We start from the raw sequence: 26582 nt of genomic DNA on the forward strand, positions 1-26582 counted from the left end.
TGCGATAAAGAGCCGGGGCGCCCGCGTTACAACCCCCCCCCCCCCTCGATGTCCGTGGGATGTTATCGTTTGCCCGTTCGCGGCCCCTCCGACTCGGACACCGAATCCACACTACCCAACCGGCCGACCAAATGCCGATATGCCGGAGTAGATAAAGCCGCGCCCGCTGATTACACGATTACTTCGTGCCGGGAGACCGAATCCGCGCGCAACCTCGTCCAACGGTAAACACACAAGCTTTTACGAGGCTCGTTCGCGGCCGGCCCCGGTTCTCGCGAACGTATATCAGAGAGCTTCGGGGAAACCCCGTCGGATTACGTTTTCGATATTTTCGCAGCTTTCGCGCGCACCGCCCGAGTTATCGAACGCTGTTTTTTTTTTTTGGCTTTTTACGTTTCACCCCCTGCACCTGGTTTTCGCGGGGTGCGAAGCCGAGCGGGCACCGGGCACACCGATGGCGAAGAACGAAATTTGCAAGCGTAATCGCATCGCGTGTAAAGACAATCCACTGTTAGTTAGGCCGTGTGTGATTTACTACGTATTGCAATAAAGGCCGGTAACCGCGCGCGATGTTATCATCACACCGTTTGTCTAGTTACAGAGCCAGCCGAGGGTGGGGGGAAGAGTTTACCGAAACAACTAGCACCACGTTTCTAGTTGGAGGATTAACGGCCTTATGTTAAGGCTATCTTGATTATGACGCGATGTCGACGATTTAATTAATTAATTTGCCGATGCACAAGAGTATCGCGCGACTTACGCTCCGCGGGACGAGTGGCTCGCCGTGATCGCAAGATCGGAAAAGTATTTATTTACTTTCAGATTTTGTACCGCTGAAAATTCATATTTACCGCGGGATGCGCCGCATCGAATCTCTCGAAAGCGTTTTGGTATCCAGACATGTTTCTTTCTCGACGTTCCTCGGGGAAAATCTGTTTGCATCGTGTTCTCCGCTGTTATTCCTAGCATAAGTTCCTCAGTCGCAATATACTGCTTTTTTAGTATTCAAGTTACAAATATTGCCGCATAACCTTCTTCCCGAGATATGTACCTGTGTCTCGTACGCGATTTCTCTAAAACGACAATCTCAACTTCGACAAAACATAGAAAATTGCGGACGTCGGGTCACGATGGGAATTTTTTAAACCGTCGCCATTTTTATGCTCTTTGAAGCATAAAATGTTCAAGTCTGGCGACAGAGAAAGTCGAGTGCCCGCATAAATTATGCATCCGGAAGGGTGAAATTCTCTGCTGCGCAAACTTTGGGCTTGCTACGTTCCCGACGCCGAGAGATCGTATTTATAAAATTCAACTGATATTAATGAGCAAAGCCGACCCCGGCTGCTTAAGAAGAATGTTCCTACGTTGCGCTATCTCGCGTTGTAAAGTCAAACGACGGACGCCGTCGTAGACGCCGTCGTAGACGCCGTCGTAGACGCCGGGCTCGTCACGCAATTGTATTATGTTGTTATAATATCTAATATTATTATTGGCACAAACACCTTAATCCATCGGTAAATATATATATTTACCGATTGCAAATGCATCAAATAAGTGCTGTTAAAAAATTATCAATTCTCTTTTTCATCATTTTCTTATTTGTTTACCTCGCGCTATCGCTCCGCGAGGAGTTAAATATTGATTTTCGGTCGGTTAAAATGCGCCGTAGTATTATACTCTCTGTTAACTGTAACGAATTGTAATTAATCGCAACGGTTTATGATACAATGTTCGTTTCTTGACTCGCGTAATTAAAATTAATTATGGCTGTTTGCAGCGCGTAGCGGACAACGCGAGAGTTAATTAATTGCTCGCGATGTATTGTTCCACCGCATCGAGTAAGTCTTCACGGCTCTTCTCGTACCTTTGCTACCAAAAGATCCTTTCTCCTTTGTCCGGCTTTTACGTCGGACCCTTACATCGAGAATGTTCTCAAATTGTGCCACGAAGACCGGAATTCTCTAGCGCTATATCACACAATTGCGCCGCGATAAAACACGAAATTGCTAAGAAATTTCCCGGAAACTAATATCCGGATAATTGCTAATCAGTTTATTGCGATCAAATGCAACGGCATTGCATAATTGCCAAAGTTTCGCGGGTTTTCATTTTTTAATCGAATACCCGCGTGACGATTCATTATTCAAAAAATTCGGCGGGGAGTTTTAATATAATCAGGGCTCACTTCACTTCTGTCTGGCGTCAAAGTTTTCTGGCATTATAATTTTTCATGCTTAATGCAACAAACTTTACCTTGACGCGCAGGTGTAGTATTCGAGGATCTATTCCGTAAAACTTTCTAACCCGGTAACACCGACGTGCGTTAACATTTTGTAAATAAGAAGTTGTCACCATCGTTCATCCGCTCGACTATTCACCGGAACCCTCCATCTTCCGCGTAATATTATTACCAAAAAGTAATAAGGGAACAACGTGCAAAACAAGAGACTAGAGCTATGCATATGCACGAGTGAATATAAGTGTACAAACTGAAATAAAAGAGCGTATAAATTAGTGAGATACGAACATTTCTACCGGCATTTTCAGGATGCGTTTCTCAGTTATTTCGAGAGCACACCTATATTTATATGTTATCGTTATTTAATATCTTGCAATAATTTCGAGAAAACTTGAAACAACGTAGAACGAGAAAGTATCGTAAAGATTCGTCGAGAAAGCCTGATTGAAAAACACCGTTGAACAATATTGCATTTGCACAACCGATGCAGTATCCTCGCAAAACTCCACTAGTTTAAACATAAAATACTTATCGTTATAGAACGTTTCGAAGCAACTCTGAGTAAACTTAACATAAAAGAAAATTGCAAAATGTAGATCTTTTAAGAGAAAGTTATTTTACAAAGTCGTGCGATACCAGCTGCGCAAACAATAGCATGCCGAAAGTTCGCGGCACGAAAATTACTAAGTTACGTTCGTTGAAGTAAATTCAACTGATTATGAGGGCATTATAGATGATCGTCCTAACTGACGTCGCGATATATAACATTGACTATATCTAGCGAAAGTAATTATCGTAGTATTACAGAAGTCTACGGACGATGTGCTGTATGTCAAAGTTTCCAAAGTTTATTCAACGGGGATCCTGAGAGAAGCGTTAATTGTAGTTAGCAAGAAAATGTACGTTTCAATTGGCTTTTAACTTCCACGAATGGATATAGGTGAATGCACTTTATCGCTCGGTTACGGTTTCCGTTATTCGCTTTACGTTAATTGGAAGGTATCACAGTAAAAATAAGTTAAACCGTGAAATTTGAAAAAAAAAAGTGAGTTGCGTAGGTAGGTCGGCAATATACAACTTTGCATTTGAAAAAGGGTGATTGAGGTAAAATTCAATATCGCAACGCTATTCAGGAAAAATGGCTTAAAATATTTCTTCGAAAAATTTTGAACTTGATTTACCTGGGGCTGCTCGTCGATAGGCTAAATTACTTTTACATAATAAAGCTGTGCGTTCAATGAAGGTGTACGATTCGAAAGGATAAATCGATCATTGGCACATTGGTGGAAATAGCGAATGAATATGCCACTGCAGTCAAAATAAAATGTAAAAAGGATGGCAAAAAAAAACGCTTTATCATTTAATGCAGGGGCGCTCGTCAATTTTACTCGCGCGACCATCACGGACGAGTGACTCGGCGAAGCTTTTCGCGTCATACCACACTGCACCACACAAAATTTCCCATGGAAATTATTTTCGATAACGCCCTGACGTTTAACGGCTGAAACGCGCGGTATTACGAGCAGCTCATACACGTTTCATCGGGCATAAGCCACCGTAGCTTTGAACAGAAACGCGACAATCAGGGGACATAGTGTTCTAACAGAGAATAGATAAAAAAATCATTTATAGAGTTTCATACTTCACAGCGTTCTGTAGCACAGGTGTTAAATGGAGTGACAAATTAAATAGTGAATTTTATCTTGGGTCCAAGTTATGGAGGGACAGAGAGAAAGAGACAGCGCGAAAGAAAAATATAACAGTTTTATTTAAAACTGTATTATTATGTGCTATATTGTGCACGTTCATTTCGTGGCGTAAAATTAATTTTCTTCATTTACCGAGCTTTCAGTATCTTCGCTAACTCTATAGAGTCTAAATAAAATCCCAATAAAACCCTACGCTGTTTTGTGCCCTTCCTGCGGCTCTTGTAACACTTGTTATTCCCATCAATCTTTAAAAAGGAGATTAATTAATAATTTCGAGGAAATGATATTACCGTCTCGGGATACATTTATCTGCTTGCTTCGTATTTTCTGTGCGGGATTTTATATTTCATATATAAGGGCAGTAAATTAGGGCTGACGTCTAAGCGGAAACCGGCCTTAACGCGTCCCCGGGTCGGACGCGCCGCCGTTGTCAACCGGCTTTATCGCGAAGGTGCAATTTATTGTAGAAATTATTCCGCGTCGCACGCACGCACGGAGACTGACAATTACATTTTTCTGCCGTCTGGCCATGAGCTGTCCCCTTCGACCACCGCACTCGTATTCGCGGAATGTAGCCTTCGCCGTGTTCACTTTGCTCCGCTCGCGGATCCGAGGAGCCGCGTGATGCTATAAGGTATCGGGATGCATGCGTGACATGTCCGGCGAGAAGGATCGAGAGGACGGTCCAACGGTACGGCGACGGGGGGAGAAGAGGGGGAAAAAAGTGCCGATGCGCGAAAGAAGGGAACGGCGCACGCAGAAAGGGGGATAAATTGTACAAGCGACGCGGATTTATTCGAGCACGATACGTTACTGTGATACGTGATGCGACTCGGCGTGAATCGACGAGCTCGCGATACTTTTCAACGACGACGCTACTTTCCCTCGACAAACAATGCGTATTCTCGCGATTTGACGAGAGAATCGGCGGTGGTTGAAAATCACCGGGAAGAGAAAAGAAAGAGAGATAAAAAGGGGAAGGGGGGGGGAGAGAGAGAGAGACTCTTTCTCACAGTACGATGAGCTCGTTCTAATTCGTCGATGGTAGTTATCAAGCTGGCTGGCTCCTGACAGTTTACGTGAATACGCGACGAATTTAAAATAAAACCGCGCCACGATAAATTCCATATCTGCGTTCCGACGCGATGCCGTAAGCGACTGACATATTCCGCTGCAGTTGATATCGTTTTTTCGATCTCCTCCATTGTCTACAATTCACAGACTATCCATATAATACAGAGATTATTTTCACTTGGCGTTGTATATTTCAGTGATAGATTCTTTACTCAATTTAGAATAGATTTTCTTTGAACGAAAACACGTATCCAGAAGGATATCATCGCTCACCACAATTTCCCAATCTCCTCCATTTTATATTATATTTTTTACAACGGATATTCAAATTACACTCACGCTAAAGTAACGCTTACGTCAATTGAACGCGATTTCAACTCCGGCGAGAGCCCACGCGGAAATACGTCATCAATATTTCACATTACGCAAATTGTCAGAATTCAATATTTATCGATTGTAATTTTTTTTTCTGCTTCCAGGCGATTTTTCGCTGCACATATATCCGGTGGAACTCGAGGACGATGGCACGTATCAATGTCAGGCTTCGCCGACAAACGACGGACAGCCGGCTTTACGATCGAGATTTGCCAAGCTGAGTGTGCTGGTGCCACCGCAGAAGCCGAAGATCCTGCAGGGCGACTTCCTCGTCACCACTGAAGATCGCGAACTGGTGATCGAATGCATAAGCAGCGCCGGAAAACCGCCGGCGGAGGCAAGTACCCACCCTCTTTCCGTATCTTCTCGCATCTTTGTCAACGTATATACGATACACCCATAGATACACACACATATATATTTCGATAGGATTACCCGAGATTAGACCGGATTAATAGCCCGGTGAAAGCAACCTCCGGCGATTGCATCTGGAAACTTGGCGGATATCCCTTGGCAATGGGCAGTACGCTGCCTCGAAGATTATGCTCGATTGATTTTACATTTCGGCTTATCTCTCCTTATCGTTTCGCTCACGAAAACGTACCCTTGTTGCGCACGTTAGATTATCCCCGTCGCGATTCCAGACGAAAAATAATGAGAAAAGCCCGGCGTCTATATATTGATTTCTCTGATGAATAACGTGCGGAAAGCGTATTCGGTCATCTCATAAATAATGCGGTATTTTCGACTTGGTCAGAATTAATGATGCCATGTGGCGCAATTGCGGCGGATAGGTGGGGGACGCATACGCTGCTGTAAAGTGCGTTGTTTTTTTTATATCTAAAACTGGAGTGGCGAAGACGATTTAATAAAATTCTCATGTCCTCGTGAAAAAAACTGCATTACTTGTGGAACGACCCAATTAATGCTTTGCGCCATATTATATTTAGAGCCACTTGATATTGCACGTAATAATATAACTTAACGTGGCCCTATGTATATATATATATATATATAAACTGAGTTATAGTCACGGATCCGTCGTAAAACGGGATGAACATATCCACATATCAGATCTCCTTGTTCGCGGTGGATTCTGGTGCTGCAGAGAAACACACAAAGTACGAACTATTTTTCTCACGATTAACCCTGTTAAACCTTCTGTCAGGCGTCGGTGGAGCGTGATTCGAAGCTGTTTTTGTCGCGCGAAGCTCGACAGATTGCCGAGTGGCCGGACAATATTGCTCGATGTCAAATTAGATCCGTTTCGAGGGCTTTCGCGTCAGGCGGATCTTAACTGCCGCGGAATCGATAGCGCGAGGAGCACGGGTCCGCGTTATTATTTCTAACTGATTGATCGGACTGGAAGCGAGGAGTCCAGGCGCGAGGCGCTTGGTAAATAGCGGCGAATCTGCCCTGAAAATCTGACCGAGGCCGGAGCCGCGGGCCCGCATTTCTTGCCGCGAAGTCCACTCAGCAGAACGCGCGCGGTTCCGCGCAACAAAAACAACTTGGAATCACGCTCGGCGAGCCTGAGATTTATGTGGGTTACCTATGTCCCTATACATCTGACCCGTCAGTTAATACTGATCGCGCCTGCAATTCTAGCCCTCCTGAAAACTTATAAACCGTGTAAAATACGCGTTTGACACGTAACGCGCGAATCGATACAAATAACGCGTAAAATACCACAGCTCGTGGGACGAATCGGTTTGAATAAAAAGAAAGAACAATATAATATACGGATCTTTGCATTTCTATTGTACGAGCTGTATACTGATATATAAATTAGCGTCGTTAGCAGTTATTATTTTTACACTCGATACCGCGTAATAATAGCTCGAAAAATACCCGTGCATTTTTCACATCAAGACAAATATTTTAACCGTAATAATCGCGACAACATAATACGGTATGCTATGATACAATTATCCCAGCATAAAATATCATTAAAGAGGATGGGATAAATGCTTTGATATATTACACTCAGTCCAAAGTGACTGCTTCGCGAGACACACGTAATACCGGGAAAAAGTTCTCGTTAGCTTCATGAGCCTGCAAGATGTGTTTCCATAATATTCGTGACAAAAGGAAGTTTATCCGTATATAAAAGAGCTTAAACTTAATGACTGCTCTGGAGATAAGGGTTTTCCATTACGCTAATGTACCGCCTACGGATTTCATACGGCGCGCTTTATTTTCATTCATTACATAGCACAAGTTCGGCTATGCGGGTCCTAACAACCTCGCAAGTTATCACGGCTGCATAACTTTCCATTACAATTGCACGCTAAGAAGTTTTTCACGAGACAATACGTACAGGCCGCTCCAAATCCACTTATACTCGGCTCTCTCGCGTCGAGATTTACCGGTCTATCCAGAGCCGACCGGTTTATTCAACGAAACCGTGGACAGGCTATTAACGAGTGGTTGATGTGCTAATTAAGAGCATGCGCGATTATTTTGAATAATTTCAGAAAGGTATGCGAAGAGCGACTCCAGCGCGAGCCACTTGCAAGAGAGAAAATGTCTTATACGCATAAAAGAATGTCTACTTGAGAGACTCCGAGTATCCATTTTTTATGTAAATCTTACGGCCATTTGCATGTTAAACGCAGGAAAGATAATTTATTATCGCGACCGAGAAATTCATTACAAGTTACGGAAACGTATATCCGACACATTTTTTGTAAATATCGACATGTGCCAAGAACGCGGATCCGTCTAACACGAATTTTACCCTCAGATAAATACGATCGCGACGATGTCACTGTCACTAATGTTAAGCCCAGCCTAGCGGGAGCGGGTAGTTAATCGGCAACTGGCGAAGAATTTAATGAAATTTGTTTCTCGATCGCTCGCAAACGCATGCTTTTTAATTAAAATTATGCAAATCCGACGATTAATGGCGCGATCGGGGAATCGACGCGCGAGTAATGATCGCGGAATATTTAAACACGAAAAAATATCCATTTTGAATGTGTTCCCGCGGCATACAAAAAGAATACATTAAATCATAGAACGACTAAAATGCTCGGCTGCAATCTGACGGAATATCGAGCCGTATAATCCAGAAGTTCCATAATTTTGGTGGGAATATTGGTGGTTCAAAATAAATGGCATCGCCAGCCAGAGAAATAATTTAATATAACTTTTTGCGATGTTCGCAGTATGTGTATCGCGCGAGTTGAGTTTTTTTTTCCTTAAAAGCGTATTTTTTCCTTAAAAATTCGACCCGCGATTCGCGATGCGTCAAATCGTAATCGCGCAAATCCGTGAAGAGTATCATATTTTATGAGAGCTTAATTTTCGCATTATTCATTACCGCGAAACCACATTTTGCGTAGCCATTAATTAAATCGATATTCCCCGGCGTTACAAATATTATTGCGGAAATAGGCTGTGCACAATATCCGAATTTCAACCATTTCAATAGTCCCATTATACGCGAAATTCTCATCCAACTATTATTTCAATCGCTTTATGAGAAGTTGCATAAGATGCGCTCTCTCTAATGGCCGCATCTACAGGTATTGAAATGCAGCAATGGAAAAAGCCACGACGAAAAAAAAGTGGTGTAACAAAAAGAATAATACATTGATAATAAATCATTTTTTTTAAAATATCCACTTCTTTTTACGCTAAAATCGTTACATTTTGAGCGAAATAATGATTAGTTAATGCCAATGTCTACACTTTTAATACCTGTTCCATACAATGTCGCGTAGAGTTTGTAACCGTGAATATTACATTATATTATTCGTTAATATTTAAATTTGACCCTTAGCTTTCAGTTGAAATTGCTCATTTACCAAACCGAAAGAGAAAAATGTATTTTTTTTTTACACCAGTAGTCTTCGTGAATTTCCGTTAATTGCATTATTATTGCGCCGGGATCTGCTCGGCTTAAACAATAGACTACCTTCATAATCGATCATTGACGTGACTCAACGTTATTCGCTCACGGGGCGGAAAAATGGAGCGAAAGCTACTCGCAAAATTCCGATGCATTGTTGGATCAGTGAAAGCGTTAGCGCAAGAGGGAAAGAGTGGAGCGCTAATCACGCGATATCGTGCGTGAAGTTTCGTGCGGTTTCATTGTTAGACCGCTTTTCCTCCGCGTACCACGTGCCGCGCATTATCAGAGTACGAAAAGTAAAATGAATAAGGTGTCGTGTGAAATGAGCGGAAGTCAGCGATAGAAATACACGATACGTTTCGACGTTCGAGAACGCGTTTACGGTCCACAAACGTTTCTAGTAGACACTCGTCGGAAGAGCCAACATTTTTTCACATTAAATGCGAGTCTATCGCGAAAAATACGAAATTTTTTGACGGCGGACTGGATTCGAACTGACGAAAATCTGCGTTATCGGTTTATGAGCTGCCGTGGGCGACGACGAACGATTACATCCGGTGCAAAGCGTATTTATATTTGATTTTTATTCGCTCTTGCGTTATTTGTCGTTAGAAATATTTGAATGCTTGCGCCGAGCTAAATAAACGCCGCATTATCGAAATTTGCACAGGTCCCTTACTGAAAACATGTTTGCAATTTTTGGAAGCTGCGTAAGGGGAGAGAAATAATCATGCATCTCCTAACAAACAAATATTAGGATACGTGATTGGAGATTTATCTCTGCCTCTTTTCACGCAGCTTTAAAAAATGATGATATGAATTAAATTGAACTAGATTTTATTGAAATTGGAGATATGATAATATCCGTGAATGTCGGGGTATACGTCTCCAATTCCAATAAACTCTAATTTAATTAAATTCATATCGTATCGATGCGTATTAAAATATATTGCGTCTATTCGGACTGGAGTGAAAAATTAGAATGTATTAAATGTGTTTCGAGAAAGTGAACGGAGACGTGGCCATATAAATGCATCGCGCCAAAAGAAAATGGTATCAAGACGGGTTAATTAAATACTCGGTAGACTGCACTCTTAGAATTCGCTCGTTCTCGACTTTGCATTCCGTTTGCCGTGCCTCGCGTATCGAAAAGTTTACGGGGATGAATAAAACAGAAGGATTTTCCGAAATAATTCCCGCCAAGTCGGGCAAATGCGGAGTTGTTGTCCTCGTCGCGTATAATCTTGAGATTAATATTAAACAGCGTCTAATAATTGTTCCCAAACACGTAACGTCTACTTGCCGCTATTCCCGCGCAATTGTTTAAATCATTGTATTCCGCACACTTTCACTGTGATATCTCTCACCTCCTATCTCGCCTCCTTCGTTTCCTCGACAACGCCAAAGTTTTAAGAGTTGCTATCGTTGCCGCCAAAACTCGCGAGATACCGCAAGTTTCCTCAAGACAGGATTGTGATATTGCTTTTATTTCGCCAGGCATTATTTGCCCTTTATTTAGAATGCATTACGCGAGAGGCGCATCTACGCAAACGTATAACGAAATATCGACGCCTCGGGCTGCGAGCCAACAACAATCTCGCCATAATTACGACGATTAATTCAACTTGGGAAATCTCGGGAATCTCTGCGCGCGATAAAATCGAAGGAAACATTTAATAAATGCAGATCTCTCGATTTTACGACTTAATGTACGAGCCATCTCGTTTCCTCCGAGATGTTCGGTCGGGCGACGCTCTAAGCCGCCGATATTGCTGAATCTATCGCGGCCTTATCGGCCTTCATTAGGTGAATCGCACGGAAGAGAAAAGGGGAGAAAAAGCGACCGGGCGAACGATAGACAGAGAGAGAGAGAGAAGGGGAGAAACGGTGCAATTCCGCTAGAAATTCAGAGTCACCACAGTCGAATGCTTCGCAGCTCTCGCCATAATCCGATTTCGCCTCTCTCTTCTTTCCTCGATCCGCTGTCGCGCGCGCGCGCGCGCACCCTCTCTCGCGCGTCCCTCCGTTTGCCTTTCAACTGATAACTAGTAATTAAACAGCTCCAACAACGGAATAGGGCATTTACTCGCGCAATTCCCGCGTTCCTGCCTCCCTGCTTTTCTTCAACACCTCTGTCTCTCTCTTTTTGTGTTTCTCTCGCTCTCTCTCTCTCTCTCTCGCTCTCTTTCTCATTCTCTCCCTCTACCACTACTCTCTACTATCGCCACTACTACCAGCGCGCCTTCTCTTCACCTGGCCGCACCGCTTATTCTACATCCCGTAACTCCACTTTCAGAACCATTGTCCATCGTGCGAATGGTCCGCGCGGGGATGACGGGGTGCGGGGAGGGCGCGTGGATGCCCACGGGAAATTATTAGTTGTGAATCTATTCATCTTACCAGAGAAAACCGCTACGGGATATCCTGATACGATTCTCAATATGCTTCGTAATAAAGCTGGACGCGCGCGCCTCGAAATCTCCAGCCCGGAGGGCAAACCAGCTGCGCGCGTGTACCTCTGCCATTCTCGACCAGAAAATGCGAAATGCGCGCTTTAATACCGTGAAAACGTAAAAATTGAATATCGGATGATTAAGCGAGCGGAAAAGTGGGATGAGCGTTCGATGGAGATTAGCTCGCCGGAGCTATATTTATTGAAATATAAAATAAAGATTTGAAATAAAAACGGGATTACGCTCCCGTAATCATATCATTTTGCGAGACAAACGATACTTTTCTTTCGCGGGGCTCTCACATATTGTTACATTAATACAGCTTTTTTTAATATACAGTATTCTAGCCCATTTCTCTCTCAAAGCCTTTAAACGCTTCAGGTTATTTCGGAAATCGCGGGTGCCGCCTGGAAAAGTAACGCGTTTCGCGAAAGTTAATTATATTACGAATTTTACGAGGCTATACAGTTTTACGAGGAAATTTTAAGAGAGAGAGAAGGAGAGGAAAAGGGATAAAAATGTCCCGATTTTTCGCCCCTTTAGACAGATGCACTTCGCACGGTAATTTCATTCGCACTCGCGTCACAATAGTAAATGGCACTGCATCGCGGGACCGCAGAACTCCTAATTAGAGCGGACGAGATCGATTTCCTGCGGAGGCCGCAGTTAGAAAAGCGACCGAACCAACCTGCCTCGCGAGAAGGCGTCAACGGGAAGCATATTTCGACGCGCTGATTGCAACGGAGGCGAGGCGAGCTCGCGTAAATCGCGAGCTGTCGATTTCCGATATTTCTCTCACGTTTGAAAATATGTCGACACATGTTTATGAAATCGCGCGCTAGATCCGATACACCATCATTTTTAACCATTGCGCCATTGCGCGCGGCGAACCAACAACAGCATCGTACATTCCTAGACTTCAAAGTGGAAAACGCTGATTTTCTTACTCCGTACTTACTGCGAAATGTACTTGTTAGTGCGTGGGAAATTTATTATTGAAACTCGGAACGTTTCTCGGGGAATAAGATTCAATAGTGATCTCTGACATTCTGAACCGTGAATGTATTCTCTAATTAGGTACTGTAACGCTCCCGTTCTTTTTTTTTTTAACAGAGAAACGAGATCGCGCAAATATTAATACGTCACGTGAATTTTATGGGGAGGTACGAGTATGACAGATTGCACGTTGTTGATTAATCCGGAGGGGAAAAAAAGCAAAATTATCGGAACGCAATCACGGAACGCCTCGAAAAGCAGAATATATCCGACGGATAATCTGGCCGCCGGTGAAAATTGTGATAATGCTGATCGCATTGCAAAAATCGTGCGAAGAGTACATAAATCATGATACCGGAGGGCAGCGCGCTGCAAATCTAATGGCGACACAGGCGCGGGAACACGATTATTGTAGTGATCCCTAACGCAGCGAGCGCGGAAGGACGCTGCGGCACTTGCTGCCCCGGAGATCTCATATCGATAACAAACAGCAGGAACTCTCGCATGAGGTGTCTAATTAGAGCCGATAAGCTTGATTTCCGCGACACGCACGCACCTGCGCGCGCGCGCGCGCGCGCGCGATTGTGTGTTTCAACAGGCCCGGCGGAACAATCATGTTACGGCATTATGCACGGAAATTCGTTCGCAACTTCATTATTAATTGATCGCCGCGAATCGCATCCCCGCCAATAACTCCGCGAGGCTATCGGTTTTTATCCGCGTAAACAGCGTCGTGAAATTTTTAAACGCAGTTGCGCGCGCCGGCAGCGGGCGGCGCTTGGAACTTTGGAAATTTTGCGCCCACTTTGCTCGGAACATGCGAAGGGAAGTGTAGTACGTTATCTCCAATAGTTATTTAAGATATATATATATAGCGATGGATTAACTTCGATACAACGTCGAAGCGGGCTTGCACTTTTGTTGGAAACGTTTCCCCAAAAGAGCTGCAGCCTTTTAGAGGAAAAAAAGACCGCAAGTTTTTAGGTCCCACGGGCAACATTATGGTAATAAAAGCATAAGAATTCCGGTCACGGGTCAATTCCCTGACGCGGGTGTTTTCTCGAGCGACGCTATTTTTAACTGTAACGTTTCTTGCAGATCACGTGGATCGATGGACTGGGCAACGTGCTACACCGTGGCATCAAAACCACGAAGGAGGCGTACGATAACGGTCCGCTGACCACTGTAAAGTCCGTCCTGAGAGTGATGCCGCGGAAGGATCACGACAACACGACTTTCACGTGCCAAAGTCAAAATATGGCGGATCGTTCGCCGCAGAGCGCCAAACTTCGCGTCGAGGTACGTAACGCTGGAGTAATTTGGGCCTATGCGCGCGCGATTCTCAACGAGCGTTACGTGCGGGAAATATATAGGGTAATATCCTGAAATAAGTCTCTGAACCGTGTCAGCGAGGCAGCGAGAAATCAGAGGAAAATAAAAGAAAATGGGAAGCGGAGGGGCCGGGCGGGGAGGGAAGATAGAAATCTCGCTTAAAGGGAAATAAAATCACTGGCCTTTTGCGCGCGCTCTTTTTACTCGCTGACCGGAGGAAGAAATTAACGCGAGTCGCGCGAAAGCGAGGCCGGGGGGACGGGGCGCGGGGGCGGGGGCGGGGACGGGGGAGGGTAACGAGGGTAACGAGGCGACGTATAATAATTAACGTCGTGTCTTGAGAAGCGGTTAGCGCGCGGTAATCGCCATCCGCCGGCGCAACTTTCGTGCTGCGAGCGCGCGAGTACTTTGGCGCGTTCTCCGGGGCACTACTTCCGCCCTCTTTTCTTCAGAGACGTAGACTCCATTATCCGAAGTGGCAAAGGGAACAAATAGTTTCATGGAAAAGGGCAACGAAGCGAACGCGCGGAGATTTTTGCCCGGGCAGAACATTCGAATTTGCGACGGCGACAGCGACGGCGACGGCCGCGATATTGCGAACGCGCTCCGCGCCCCGCGCCCGCGCGCGCGCGCGCGACCGGCGGGGTGAATTCTCACGAGTTATTACTTAACTCTTTTACACTGCGCCGGATATATTACCCGCGCTTTTCACGACTCCTAATATAAGTTCGACGTTAATATCGCCCTAATTGGAAGCAATTCTTACGCAAGCGAGAGTTGGCGAGCGGACTCGTATTTCCTCGACTTTCCCCGTGCTCTTTCTTTATCGTTCACGCACGTGTCGGCAGAGCGAATCAATTCGCGATGTGTGTGGAGAGGTAGTAAACTGCCTTTATTATATTTTATGGCAATTTTTTTTCTCCTCGCGATTCAAAATCAATTCCTCCTAAAAACCTGTTATTAATCCATAATCCCTTTGCAGTTTATGTAACGTGGTTTAATAAAATTTTGCTTGTTTATTTAACCGAGTAAATCTTTTAATGTGCAATATTGATTTTTAATACCGATGTTAAATATTTCTATAATGCACCTTTCGGTATTGAAATTCTGCTCGTGCAAGTCCAAAGTTCGTTGCGAAATAAAGCTTTTATTACAAGTAACGATTTTAATGCTCAACTCCACTCTTAAATTAAAAATGGAGCGAGTGCTCGTTTTCAAACGGTGTGCCTCAACGTTGCCGATGCGAGGCAACTTGGTCGAAAGAATCCACCGATAAAAGGAAGCGCGACGGATGCGGGGAGCACGCGGTGCGACGCAAATCGGTACTGATTTTCAAACCACGCGGCGGCCACCGACAGAATTAGGGTTTTTAAATAACGTTAATTGCGCGAAAGGCCTCGGACGAGCCCGCAAAATTGAACGGACAAAATTTCATTCAATTCTGGAAGAGTGTATCGAGTTTGAGTGATATACTACGGGCTGTATCTCCCTAGTTCCCGCGTGAAATATGTAACGAACGCTCTGAAAATTTCTAACGCGCCGTAATGGATATGCATCATTATTATTCCGGGCTACGCACGCAGCGCAACGCCTCTCGGGGCGAGAGAGTTGCGACGATAATATCGAACGGGGCCCGCCGGTTCGATTTCCGCCGTGATGGGGCGCGCTCAGAAAAGCGGGGAAAAAAGAGAGAGAGAGGCGATTCACGCGTTTTGCTTTCAGGTACGTTACGCACCGAAGGTGTCCCTCTCCAAGATCGATCGCATCGTCGAAGGCTCCGAGCTTAGGTTCAAATGCTGTGCCGAGGCCAACCCGCCAGACGTGGAATACAGGTGAGCGAAAACGCGAAAGAGAGATATGTCGGCGGATACTTTCATTAATATTACAACAGGGAAGATTTAAATACTCTCCCACCCCCCCCCCCCGAGTCGTGGCGAAATAATTAACGGAATTATGACAGCTTGCGAGATCATAAAAACCGTATTCCGCCGTGCAGAAGAGCTGATAAAATTGCCAAATTAATTATTATTAATTGAAAATCGAGTAAGACTCCTCTCTACGGATTTGCGGTAATCCGAACTTTGCTACAAATCGGGTCGCCCGGGTTGTTCAATAAAGTCAATATAGCTGAACGCGAGTTTCAAAATGGTTACTTAATAGTTGCCCTCTGTGTACCTATAATTAACATACCTACAACAAGTGAAATATTGATAATAGGACAGGAAGGCCAATACCGTAAGTCGTAAAATAACGCCACGTACCGCCACGTCGAAAATCGTCGTGATCGATCGCGGGACACCGGATGTGCCGTTTTGATTCTCGACGGAAGTATTTTTCCGAACTTTCGGGTGTTTGCCGGGAAAATATTTGCCGGGGAGCGGCGTCGGTCTAGAACCGAAACTTCCCTTTTTGCATCGCGCGAATAAAATATGACGCGCGCGGGCGATCCGACTCGCGTTAAGTAGCTTCCCCCTCGTCGTCGTCGAAGCGATCGGTGGTTCCCTTGTGAGCCTTAAACTACTTAAAGTTTCCGAAATATCGATAGTTCCCGGCACGATATCGTGTCGCTACAGGTGAGCGACGCCGTCGGCGCAGCCGAGAGCACGCGAGGGCGCGTAAGCAAAACGTGAGTCGCGCCGCTCGTACATTGGCTGCGCGAGCGACAAAGCGAAGGCGGATGATCGATATCCGTCCTCCACAAAGAGGACAATGTCAAATTCAGGACGGCGTTGCGCGCGCACGTGTTAACGTGGGGCGCGTTTGCGGGTTTCGCCTAGCGGGCCCGCTTTGATTGCTTTTAAATTATTCGTTACGCAACATCCCGCCGCGCCGTTGGCTGCAGGGGGGGGGAGGGGGACGGGGGAAAAAAAAGAACCGCCCCGTATGACGCGCTGTATTAATTTACGAGATTATCGGGGATGGTCGCTCGAATTAAATCGGCCTCGTCGAAAATATCGCCCGCCCCGGAGGAGGCGCGGGCCGCGCGCCTGAAAAAAACATTACCGCAATTTGCAAAACCGGTCAGTTCCTTTTTCAGTCGAGGGGGGACTTCGGCCGTGTGGTATCGGATCGCGCAACGTGCGGATCGCCCCGCGTGTTCTTACACAACGCTGTAATTTCACCGCTAGCTCGCGCGCGCGCGCACGCGAGTTTTGCGAGAATTAACTTTATATAATCAAACGGCAGAAACAAAAGGCTCTCGATTCGCGGTAATTTTTTTTGCGAGGACCGGGATTTAAATTGCGGCTCTTTTCCCCGTACGTAAACCGAACGGAAAGCTTTTACACGGATACAAAAGCTTGAAATCGTTTTCGCTTTTTCTCCCCCTTCCCCTTTTTTTTCGGAGTCGCGACAGACTTTCTCCAGGCGTAGGTGATGATGTGTGTGTTAAAGCTCCGTGGAAAAAAAGAAACTTGATCCGCTTATGGGACTTGGCCGGGATAGACGGAGAAGCGAGTAAAGAGCAGCCGGAGAACCACATTGTATCGACGATAACGAACGTTAGTTACCAGTCGCTTTAACAGCTTTTATAGCTTCCGCAGCTTTTTATAGCCTCGACAATGGTCGTCGTCGCGCCATCCGCCGTAAAAAAGGTCCGGGATACAAGTGAAAACTGAGGAAGAGACGGAGAGACCGACGACGGGGTGATTTTCGATGCTCTCGCGCGGCGTTCAACAACGAGATAACAACGAGTAACCCAGTCCGCTATCGCGTCAGTTTTTTGCATTATCTCGTTGCAGCGATACGGCGAGAAAGGGTTGTGCAATATTCAAGGAAACGTAGGAAGTCAGATGCGAGATAAGTTGAGGCTCCGTAGGGCTAATTAATTTCGGATACTAATTAATTTTGCGTTATTTCCGCGATCAAAATCGCTTTGATAAATTCTCGGCTCGCAGACAATGGAACGGATACTGAAAATATCCATCTATTCTCATCTCGCCGTGAGACTAAATTTTCCCCGCTCTTTATGCAAATCGTTGCATTTACGAGTGGGAGAGCGTTCGGCGCGTTGGAGAATAAAATCTTAAGGGGATGCTGGAGCGATTCTGCACTTTTCGCACCTCTCGCTCCTAGAACTGTTAATTCGTGAAAACATTTGTGTAATATACAAATTATGTGGTTTTAGTGTACGAACCGACAGTGTTCCACTAGTGTTGGTCTACAACCTTACTTTAAGTAAGCTGCAAGCCTTAAGCCGTAAGAAATTAGCCAATCACAGGCATTTGTTCCCCTCACTCTCACCTGTGATTGATTAATTTCTTACGGTTTAAGGCTCACAGCTTACTTAAAGCAAAGTTGCAGACCAACACCTGTTCGGACTAAATCAGAGAACAGCATGGTATCATTGAAATTAAGTTTAGAAGCCTAACAAAAATCTATTCGCTCGAATAAGTTATAGGTTACGTAATCTATAACTTCTTGTTAAGCTCCTAAACTTAATTTCAATGATACCATGGTGTTCTTTCACTTAATCTGAATAGTGGGACACTGTCGGTTTGCACACAAAAGCCACATAATTCGTGTATTACACAAATGTTTTCACGAATCGACAGTTCTAGGAGCGGGGGGGATGCCAGAAGTGCAGGATCGCTTCAGCATCCCCTCAAGATCGGTGCGCGAGCCGCGCTGAAAACCGAAGGCGGCCCCGCTCGCTGGAGGCGCGAGAGAAACAACCCCCTCCGGTGACAAAATACATATAACGTATTACAACTCGAAACAGGAAGGTATCGCCGGATTCATAAAACTTCTTTCAATCTCGCTGCGAGTGAAATATCTTGCCAAAGTTAGATCGCGTCTCCCCCTCCCCCTCCCGCACTATATAGATGCGTGCGCGGAAGAGTTGAACTTTAACGGAAGATACGGGATGACCTACAGACACTTGGATGTTTATCGAGTCGTTATGGCACGGTATTCGCGCGAATGTACGTGGCACGGCGCTTTCGCCGGCATCTTTGCGAGGTAAATTGTCTGTCGGACGGCTCTACGGCTCCGATAAAATCGATTGCGATGCGAGGGGCGAAGGGCGCGCGCGAGGGGGCGAGAGAAAGAGAGAGAGAGAGAGAGGAGGGTGGCGGAGGGTGGGGGAGGATGACGCGCTACGGTCTCTCTTGGCCAGAGACACACGAGCTCGGTAAGTCGTCGTTCCAGTTCGATTCGGCTTCCTCTCTCACTCTCGCTCTCGCCCTCTCGCGCTCGCCTCCTTTTCGCTGATTGTACGCGAAGGCCGTTTCGTCGTGCTGTGAAAAGCGCAGCCTGCCCTCTCCCGTTTATTACCATTCGAAACGACGACGCCGAGGCTCTTTTCCTCGATTGTGCGGCCAAACGATGCTCGAGATAAATCGCTCGGATCCTCCGTGAGGACGCCTCGGTTGGCAAAAGTCGAGTGGCGGAGCACTTCGCGGCGAGGAAACGTCATAAAGCACGTGTACAAAACGTCTCCGCGCCGAGTTTACAAGTGTTCCCCTTGATCAATTTTAAATCGACTTTTCTCCCACCCCCTGTCGACATCGACGGACGTCGATGACAAATTAATCACCTTCGATTGAGAGCGGGCGAGAGCGGAGTTAAATTTAAAAGACACAAATCAACGCTGAGACCTATCGCTGCCATTTGATTTTCAATTAACTTCAACTTAGGAAACACGTTCGAAGGCGAGAAAGGTATCCGGTTAAAATTGAAAGAAGATCCGATCCAATTGCGAACGCACGCGTATACATTTCCTGTTCTACCACTCGCATATTAATTCAGAGCCACCCCACGTGTACAGTGCGAAACACAACGCGAATCGGTTGGCAGAAAGACAAACGGCCCTGGCGTCGGGTCACAGGAATAATCGTTTAGATGCATCGCGTTATTAAAAAGTCGTATTGATCCACGGCAGGAGACGCGGCGGACGCGAGAAAGTCGCGGAACTGCGGGGGGGGGGAGTGGGGGTGGGGGGAGGCGGGGGGAAAGCGCGAGTTGTTGAAAAATGCCTGATAATCCGTGAGTTCTCGATCCGCGGCGTCGGCTTATCGCGCCCGTCGATGGATGGGTCGGAATTATTATGCGGGGAGGAGACGCGCGCCGCTTCAGACCGTCCTCTTTAAATGACGTTTATTTCGCGCCTCTCTTCCAGGTGGTTCATCAACAAGAAAAAGGTGATCGGGGACTACACCACGGAGATGATTATTCACAACGCCACCCGCGAGCTGCACGACGCGACCGTCAAGTGCGAGGTCTCGAACGAGGTCGGCAAGAGCGAGGAGAGCCAGACGCTGGATATAAGATGTGAGCGAGAAACTCAATTTCCCGTATTAACGCTACAAGTACCGATCATCCCTGATCGTTTCTACTTTTTAGTTCAATACCCCGTTCCTTGTATAAAAGACGGGACTTTGCGAGATGACTTTTCACCAATCATTCGATCGATCGTCCGATTGACGAGAGGTCATAAAATTGCAGAATCCTACACTGAGAAAAATTTCCATCGGATAAACCGATTAAATAGTGTTTTCGATGGTTAAGTATGGGCCCTGAAATGGATTGGTGTCTTTTTTTTCCCAGAGTAGTGGCACCGAGGGAGAAACCGCTGACCAAAATCTTGTACACGAATGCCCACTAATGCCCGGTGGGCATTACTCTATCTTATTATCTTATTTTATCTTATTTTATCTTTATAATACTCCAGCAAGGCCTAATGCCCAAACTAATGCTGAAAAAATGTCTAGTAATGCTCAATAATGCCGGAAATCTGTACGCCACAATGCGGTTTCCCCCTCGAGTGGTACCAAATATCGCCTATGTACCCAATATCGCCCAACGCCGTTTTAGCGAGACTAACATTGATATCCGTTAACTGTGGGCAGAATTGTGTGTACAATAGAATAATTAGCTTATTTTATGAACAACGCCGGTATTTTTAATATAGTTGTAACGATGACACTTTTATAAAATGAACGTCGGCTGATCTAATGACAGGGGCTTACGAGAAATAGTGTGGTTGCATTATTGCTTGTTTTTCTTCCAAATCTAAGAGTTAGAGTATGAATCAGAGAATCGAATGATGGAATTAAACGTCAAAATACAATATTAACAATTATTATTAACAATTAATTTAATTAGACCATATTAGGAACGCGTTTCAAAAAATGGCACTTTCCATTTCGTTACGCAATTTGCGAAAAAACTAAGTTAGTAAACGCTTGCAACATTTTCCAGTTGGTGACAAATCAAGTGACGTCTGTTCGTCATTTTAAGCTCTATCAAAACTTTTTTCGACCATTTTTGTAGCCACAGGGATAAAAAGTAGTTAGGGTAGGCGATATTTGGTGCCACTACCTTATCGGTCTAAGGTTTGATCAATCGTCTGATCGATGAAAAATCATAAAATTTCAGACAATACTACACTGACAAAAAGAATATCTTAATCCAAAAAATATTACTTTACTCAAGAAAATTATTCATTAGATGGCTCCTAGTAGCTTATTAACTTAAATTTAAAAAGTAATAAACAAATAAAACATACATTTCTCTTCAATATCAAACAGTAGATAACTTGAAATTTTTTAAATCTTACTTTAATTCTATAAAATGCTTACTAAGATATGAGCTTTACAGCGAAGAAAAGTGAATTTCTTATTTGACAAAAACAATGATTTCATTTAATAAATAGTATTCTCTATCTCATGAAATCTTTAGTTGAATGTAGAAAATGTAATGATTTAAATTTCCTTAATATAATATACAGATCTACTGGAAAGTTGATATTTATATTTAAATAGAATAAATATTTACTTTAGTAAAAAAATTTTTTGTCAGTGTATACAAGAAATAAAATATTAATCCATAAACGTAAGACCAGTTGGAAATGACCGCTCGATACTTGTAGCGTCAAGCAAGCAGCGGGGAGTGAATTATTTTCAGAGACCGTCGCCGCGCGGGATTTCGGATTTTCGCTTCGACGAAAAATTGAATTAGATTTCGTTAAATTTCACGTAAGGGTTTCGATGTTCATTTCGCGTGGGGGGCAAAAATGATACCGTTCCAACGCGCAGCGGCAAAAATACAATCGCGCGTAGGTGTAAAGTAGAGCGCGCGCGCCGCTCGAGACCGCGCAGGGAGAGAATTTCGTTTTACCGTAAAGCCGGCACCTTACAAGCGTGTTAAAGGAGCAATCGCGGTAACGATATAAAATATAGAGCGCACCGCGCGCTCTCGAAATAAGCCGCGCGCCGCCCGCCCGGAATAGACTCGCGCGCGCGGCGGTGAGGAAGTAACGTTTTTTCCTCTCTCTCTCTCTCTCCTCGCCGCGCGAGAGCTCATTCTCGCACGAGCTGACCCGGGGGGACGGGGTTAAAATTGAATTTCCTTCAGACGGCCCGCAGTTTCGACACCCGCCGCTCTCCGTGGAAACGCATTACGGCGCGACGGAGATCCTGCAGTGCGACGTGGACGGGAATCCGACGCCGGAGATTCTGTGGTTCCACGAGGATTCGGAGCGAACGGTGGCCACCAGCCCGAACATAAGTGTCTTTGTGAGCCCCGACACCGCCGGCCGTTACCTCTGCAAGGCCCGGGTGCCCGGCTTCCCGGACCTAACCGGCCACGCCAGCATCTACATTCGCGCCTCCCCGAGCATAGTGTCGCAAAGGACCCAGTACGTGCCCGAGGAGGGGGTGGTCAAGGTGCGTAAACACGCGTGTTATCTTTCGCCCGCGATCGGCGGGGTAGTCGAGCGTCGCGAGGCGACGCGACGTGTCTATCGGGCGCGAAGAAACGCCGCGAGCCGCGCGTAATCTCCTTGAGTGCCGTCCCGCCGCGCCGGGGCACCCCGCGCGCATGTATACCATGAATTATTATTGCACGGGAAACGCCGGCAAGATCTTTTGAGCCGGGGACGGGCGGTTATCAGGAGGCACTCAGTATAATTTACTCTGGATAATTTAGCTTCGTTCGCGACGCGCAAACACGGAGTAATCCGCGGGGCGGACAACGCACGGGGGTTGTCGACGCGCGTCCACGTCGAGACGAGGGGAAAATTCGTATCGGAAGCGGCCTGCGTCCGCGAGTTTTCGCTGACGCGCGACGAGTGTCTCGGGCTTATCTGCTTAATTGGCGCGACAATTAACCGTCTGGTCGTCGCGCGGGGTTAAATGTTACTTGCAAAATAAGGTCTCGCCTCACGTTCCACGTGCCACGAGCCCAAAAACCTAATTAAACGAGGAAACGTTTCGCGTTCTCGGCGCGAGAAATACATTGATTTGTTTTTTTTTTTTCACGCCGAGAGACAAGAGGGAGACTCGTGTTACGAAAAATGGCGCGACGACTGGAAAATCGACGTGACGAGACGGCGTTTAAAATTCATTAAAATTATCGCTTTGTCCGCGTTGAAAAAGGAGCATCGGGCGCGGCGTCGAATTTTCGACCGGCGTTTCGGACTCGGATAAATCGGCGGCGGCCAGAGCTCGTCCGGAGCGTTTCGCCGACGAGCGCATTCCGCGTGCGCGGCACACACGCGTGTCCCGACACGGGAGCTCGCGATCGCCGGCCGTGCCCACATTTTTTTTCTCTATACCGATGCTCGAAACACTTTTGAAAGAGACAGAAGAGCGCGTCGCTGGTCGCCCGGGGGTTGACGAGGGTGAAACACGGGGCAGGGAGAGGGGCGGGGGGGTTCGCGCTTAACCGCAATTTCTCCTCTTCTCTTTTTTTTTTTATTCCACCGGGGCGTTTTTCCCCCGATTTGCTTCCCAGGTTAAGTGCACCGCGATATCCGTGCCAAAAGCGGAGTCGGTGGTGTGGAGCTTCGCCGGCCGCGAGCTCAATTTCACGTCGAACAATACGCCGTTCTACGTGCAGGAGGAATACGCGGCCGAGAGGGTAGTCAGCACCGTCACCCTGCTGGATCCCATATCGACGTACTTCGGGGATTACAACTGCACGGTTACGAACAGCTACGGCACGGATTCCGTCATCATCAAACTGACGGCACGCAGTAAGTGTTTGATATCCGCCGACGGTGGATTTAACCCGAGCGCCCGCTCCTGAGCCTCGTCCGCCGGACGAGAATCTCGCTAAAGCTAGCGCAATTCGTAACGCGCGATTCGTGATTCGCGGTCTATCATTCGTACTTGGCTGTTTGTCGTTTCGTTCGTGTTAACTTTCGCAACTTTTGACTCTTACCCGTCAGTGCAGGATTTGTATACAGGATCGTCTACGATGGATGAAGCGAGCCTGGCGTAAGTAGTAAGTGTACACGGAAAGACCGGCTGTGGCAAAAATAACTAAAATTTAAATGTCTATTTTTCTATCAGTGTAGAGATTATGGGTTTTTTTACTTCTTACTGCTTGCTTCCAATGTAGACGGTCCTTATAAGTTCACAATTAGTAGAGGTGTACGCGAAATATTGCAAAACGCAAGAACGTTTTTAATGTCATTTCTTTACGTTTTCGCGTCCCCGATGTCGTTTTAACACGTTTTTAAAACGCAAAATGATCCTCAACGCGCAAAATAGCGTCCAGATAACGTGGCAAATCGCAATTTTCCTTGGTAAACATTTCTAACGTCAATGTTGTATCCTAAACCAAAGAGATTTGTGCCTAAGACTAGTTTTGTTTACTTTCTTTAGACATGTTACTACTTTTATAGCCTAAAAATGAGATGTGATAATTTGTTCCATGCTATTTTAATATGTTACGTCTTCTGTTACATTTTTTAACATACGTTTAGCCTCAATAAATGTCGTAAATTGTTCTATCGAAACATTGAGACCCGGTTTCCCCAACGTTGTTTAGCTTGAAGCTTAGCTTAATTCGTTCTAAAGTAACAGTTGGAAAGAGACAAAGAACGTGTTAAACTAAGTTTAAAGTTAAGCGACGTTGGTGAAACCGGACCCAAGTCGTCTTATTGAAGCCCTGGGCCACCTCTGACCACGGCATTATCGAAAACATGATCGAAATGATGGAAAATCCGGGGGAAAAAAACCAAACGCGAAAGATGCCAAAAAGTAACGTCAGGATAACACAAAATCTGGAAGAGCAAAACGCAAAATATGCCGAGAGATAACATAAAAGTGTCACACCTCTAACAATTAGGCAAGTTTCAATATTAGTCAGAAACCGCTCGGCCAGCGAATCGACCAAGTTTTCCTCCGCACTGTTGACGGATATACGAATCGCGCATAGCGCGGCGCCAGCTTAACGGAGAACCGAGCGAGTTCGAATGTACGTACTGTCGGATAACAGGTTCGTTTAGGCGAGGCCTGGCGGTATTATTCGAAAGCCGCCGAGACTTGGGCACACGATGCCATTTTTCCTACTGGATTGCTCGCGGGAGCCAATCAGGATTTAGTCACCTGATCTGAAACTCTGCAGCCTTCTTGATTCTCGCAAGTGATCCGATAGGGAAAAATTAGTATCGTCTGCCGTTGGCTTTAATCTCGATATCGTCGCGCCAAGTATTTGATATCTTTCGCGTAACGTGCGACAACTGATCCGATATTTTTTTGGCCGATTAAATATTGATCGAATTTAACTATTCTGTCGCGGGAAACTGTGTAGAAGCGAAGATCGCTTGGCGATCGTATCGCCCGCGATTAGAATCCTATATCGCGCTTGCAATTTTAACTCCATTTGGCTTTACTTAAAGTCAGAGGAGCCTTAATGTTTCAAGAGATGAGAACTCGCTTATCCTTGTATCTTCATTATTCAATCTGACAAAATCCCTTCAATTCGCGACGGAGAAGCTGTGTGCAAATACGATTGTGTATAAAATCTGGAAATTATGAAAATTACACACCTAGCTTTCCCCGGGAGCAACTGCATCTCTAGTCGGTGTATCGCCAGGTGCGCTAAACGCCACCCGTTATCCGCGTCGAATGTGAACTTTGTGTGTACTCACATCGTCACCCGCAGCGACGCAATCGCAGCAGCGACCCCTCGAGAGTGGTGGCGACGACGATCCCCCGATATTCCCCGCGACGTTGCTCCAATCCGAGAGTTCACACACACACGCGTCACACTCGCGAATATACGCGCGTATCCGCGAGAAGAAATTAGTCGACTGGTCGAAAGGATCGAGCGATTCTACCAGGAATAACCGATCGCCCCGTGGGATTTGCAATTCGCGGCGCGACGACTGTTGTCCCACGCTCCGATATTTTCGCGACGACGCGAATTCCGAGAAGCTGCGTCGCCGCGCGATTCCGGGAAGACGCCAAGTAAACATGGTGGGGGGGGGGGCAGGGGGGCGGAACGAGCGGCCGTTACTTACTCGATTGTTCCGGACGGGTCGCGGGATTACTTGGTCCCCGACGATCCTGTGACGCGCGTTCGACGGCGCCGGGCGTCGCGTTCCCGACGCTCGTCGGAGACGCGGGGCCGCGTATCAGGTGAGGACACCGTCGGTGAATCCAGCCGGCGCGACGCGGCGTCGGTTCGCGCGCGCAACATGTAGATTACTCCTGGCCGGCCGAGCTTATGCGAAACATCAGTTACGCCGCGGCCGCGGCGTAACTTCGTGTCCGTTCCCGTCATAAAATTAATCCCCAACCGGGGACGGCCGC

At 46.1% G+C, this 26582-nt stretch overlaps 1 protein-coding gene across 1 annotated transcript in view; it reads left to right on the forward strand.

Moving 5' to 3' along the window:
• Positions 1–26582, forward strand: part of LOC105559569 (irregular chiasm C-roughest protein-like) — a 132027-nt gene that overhangs the window by 93413 nt on the left and 12032 nt on the right. The window contains exons 3-8 of the mRNA XM_012007964.1: positions 5502–5734; positions 13804–14004; positions 15760–15869; positions 20156–20307; positions 22393–22703; positions 23773–24013. Of these exons, the coding sequence (XP_011863354.1) occupies positions 5502–5734; positions 13804–14004; positions 15760–15869; positions 20156–20307; positions 22393–22703; positions 23773–24013 (1248 nt within the window). The remainder of the gene's footprint in view (positions 1–5501; positions 5735–13803; positions 14005–15759; positions 15870–20155; positions 20308–22392; positions 22704–23772; positions 24014–26582) is intronic.

Source organism: Vollenhovia emeryi, unplaced genomic scaffold (genome assembly GCF_000949405.1).
Source record: "Vollenhovia emeryi isolate VEMERY1.0 unplaced genomic scaffold, V.emery_V1.0 DF939264.1, whole genome shotgun sequence".
In the NCBI taxonomy this organism is placed as follows: Eukaryota; Metazoa; Arthropoda; class Insecta; order Hymenoptera; family Formicidae; genus Vollenhovia; species Vollenhovia emeryi.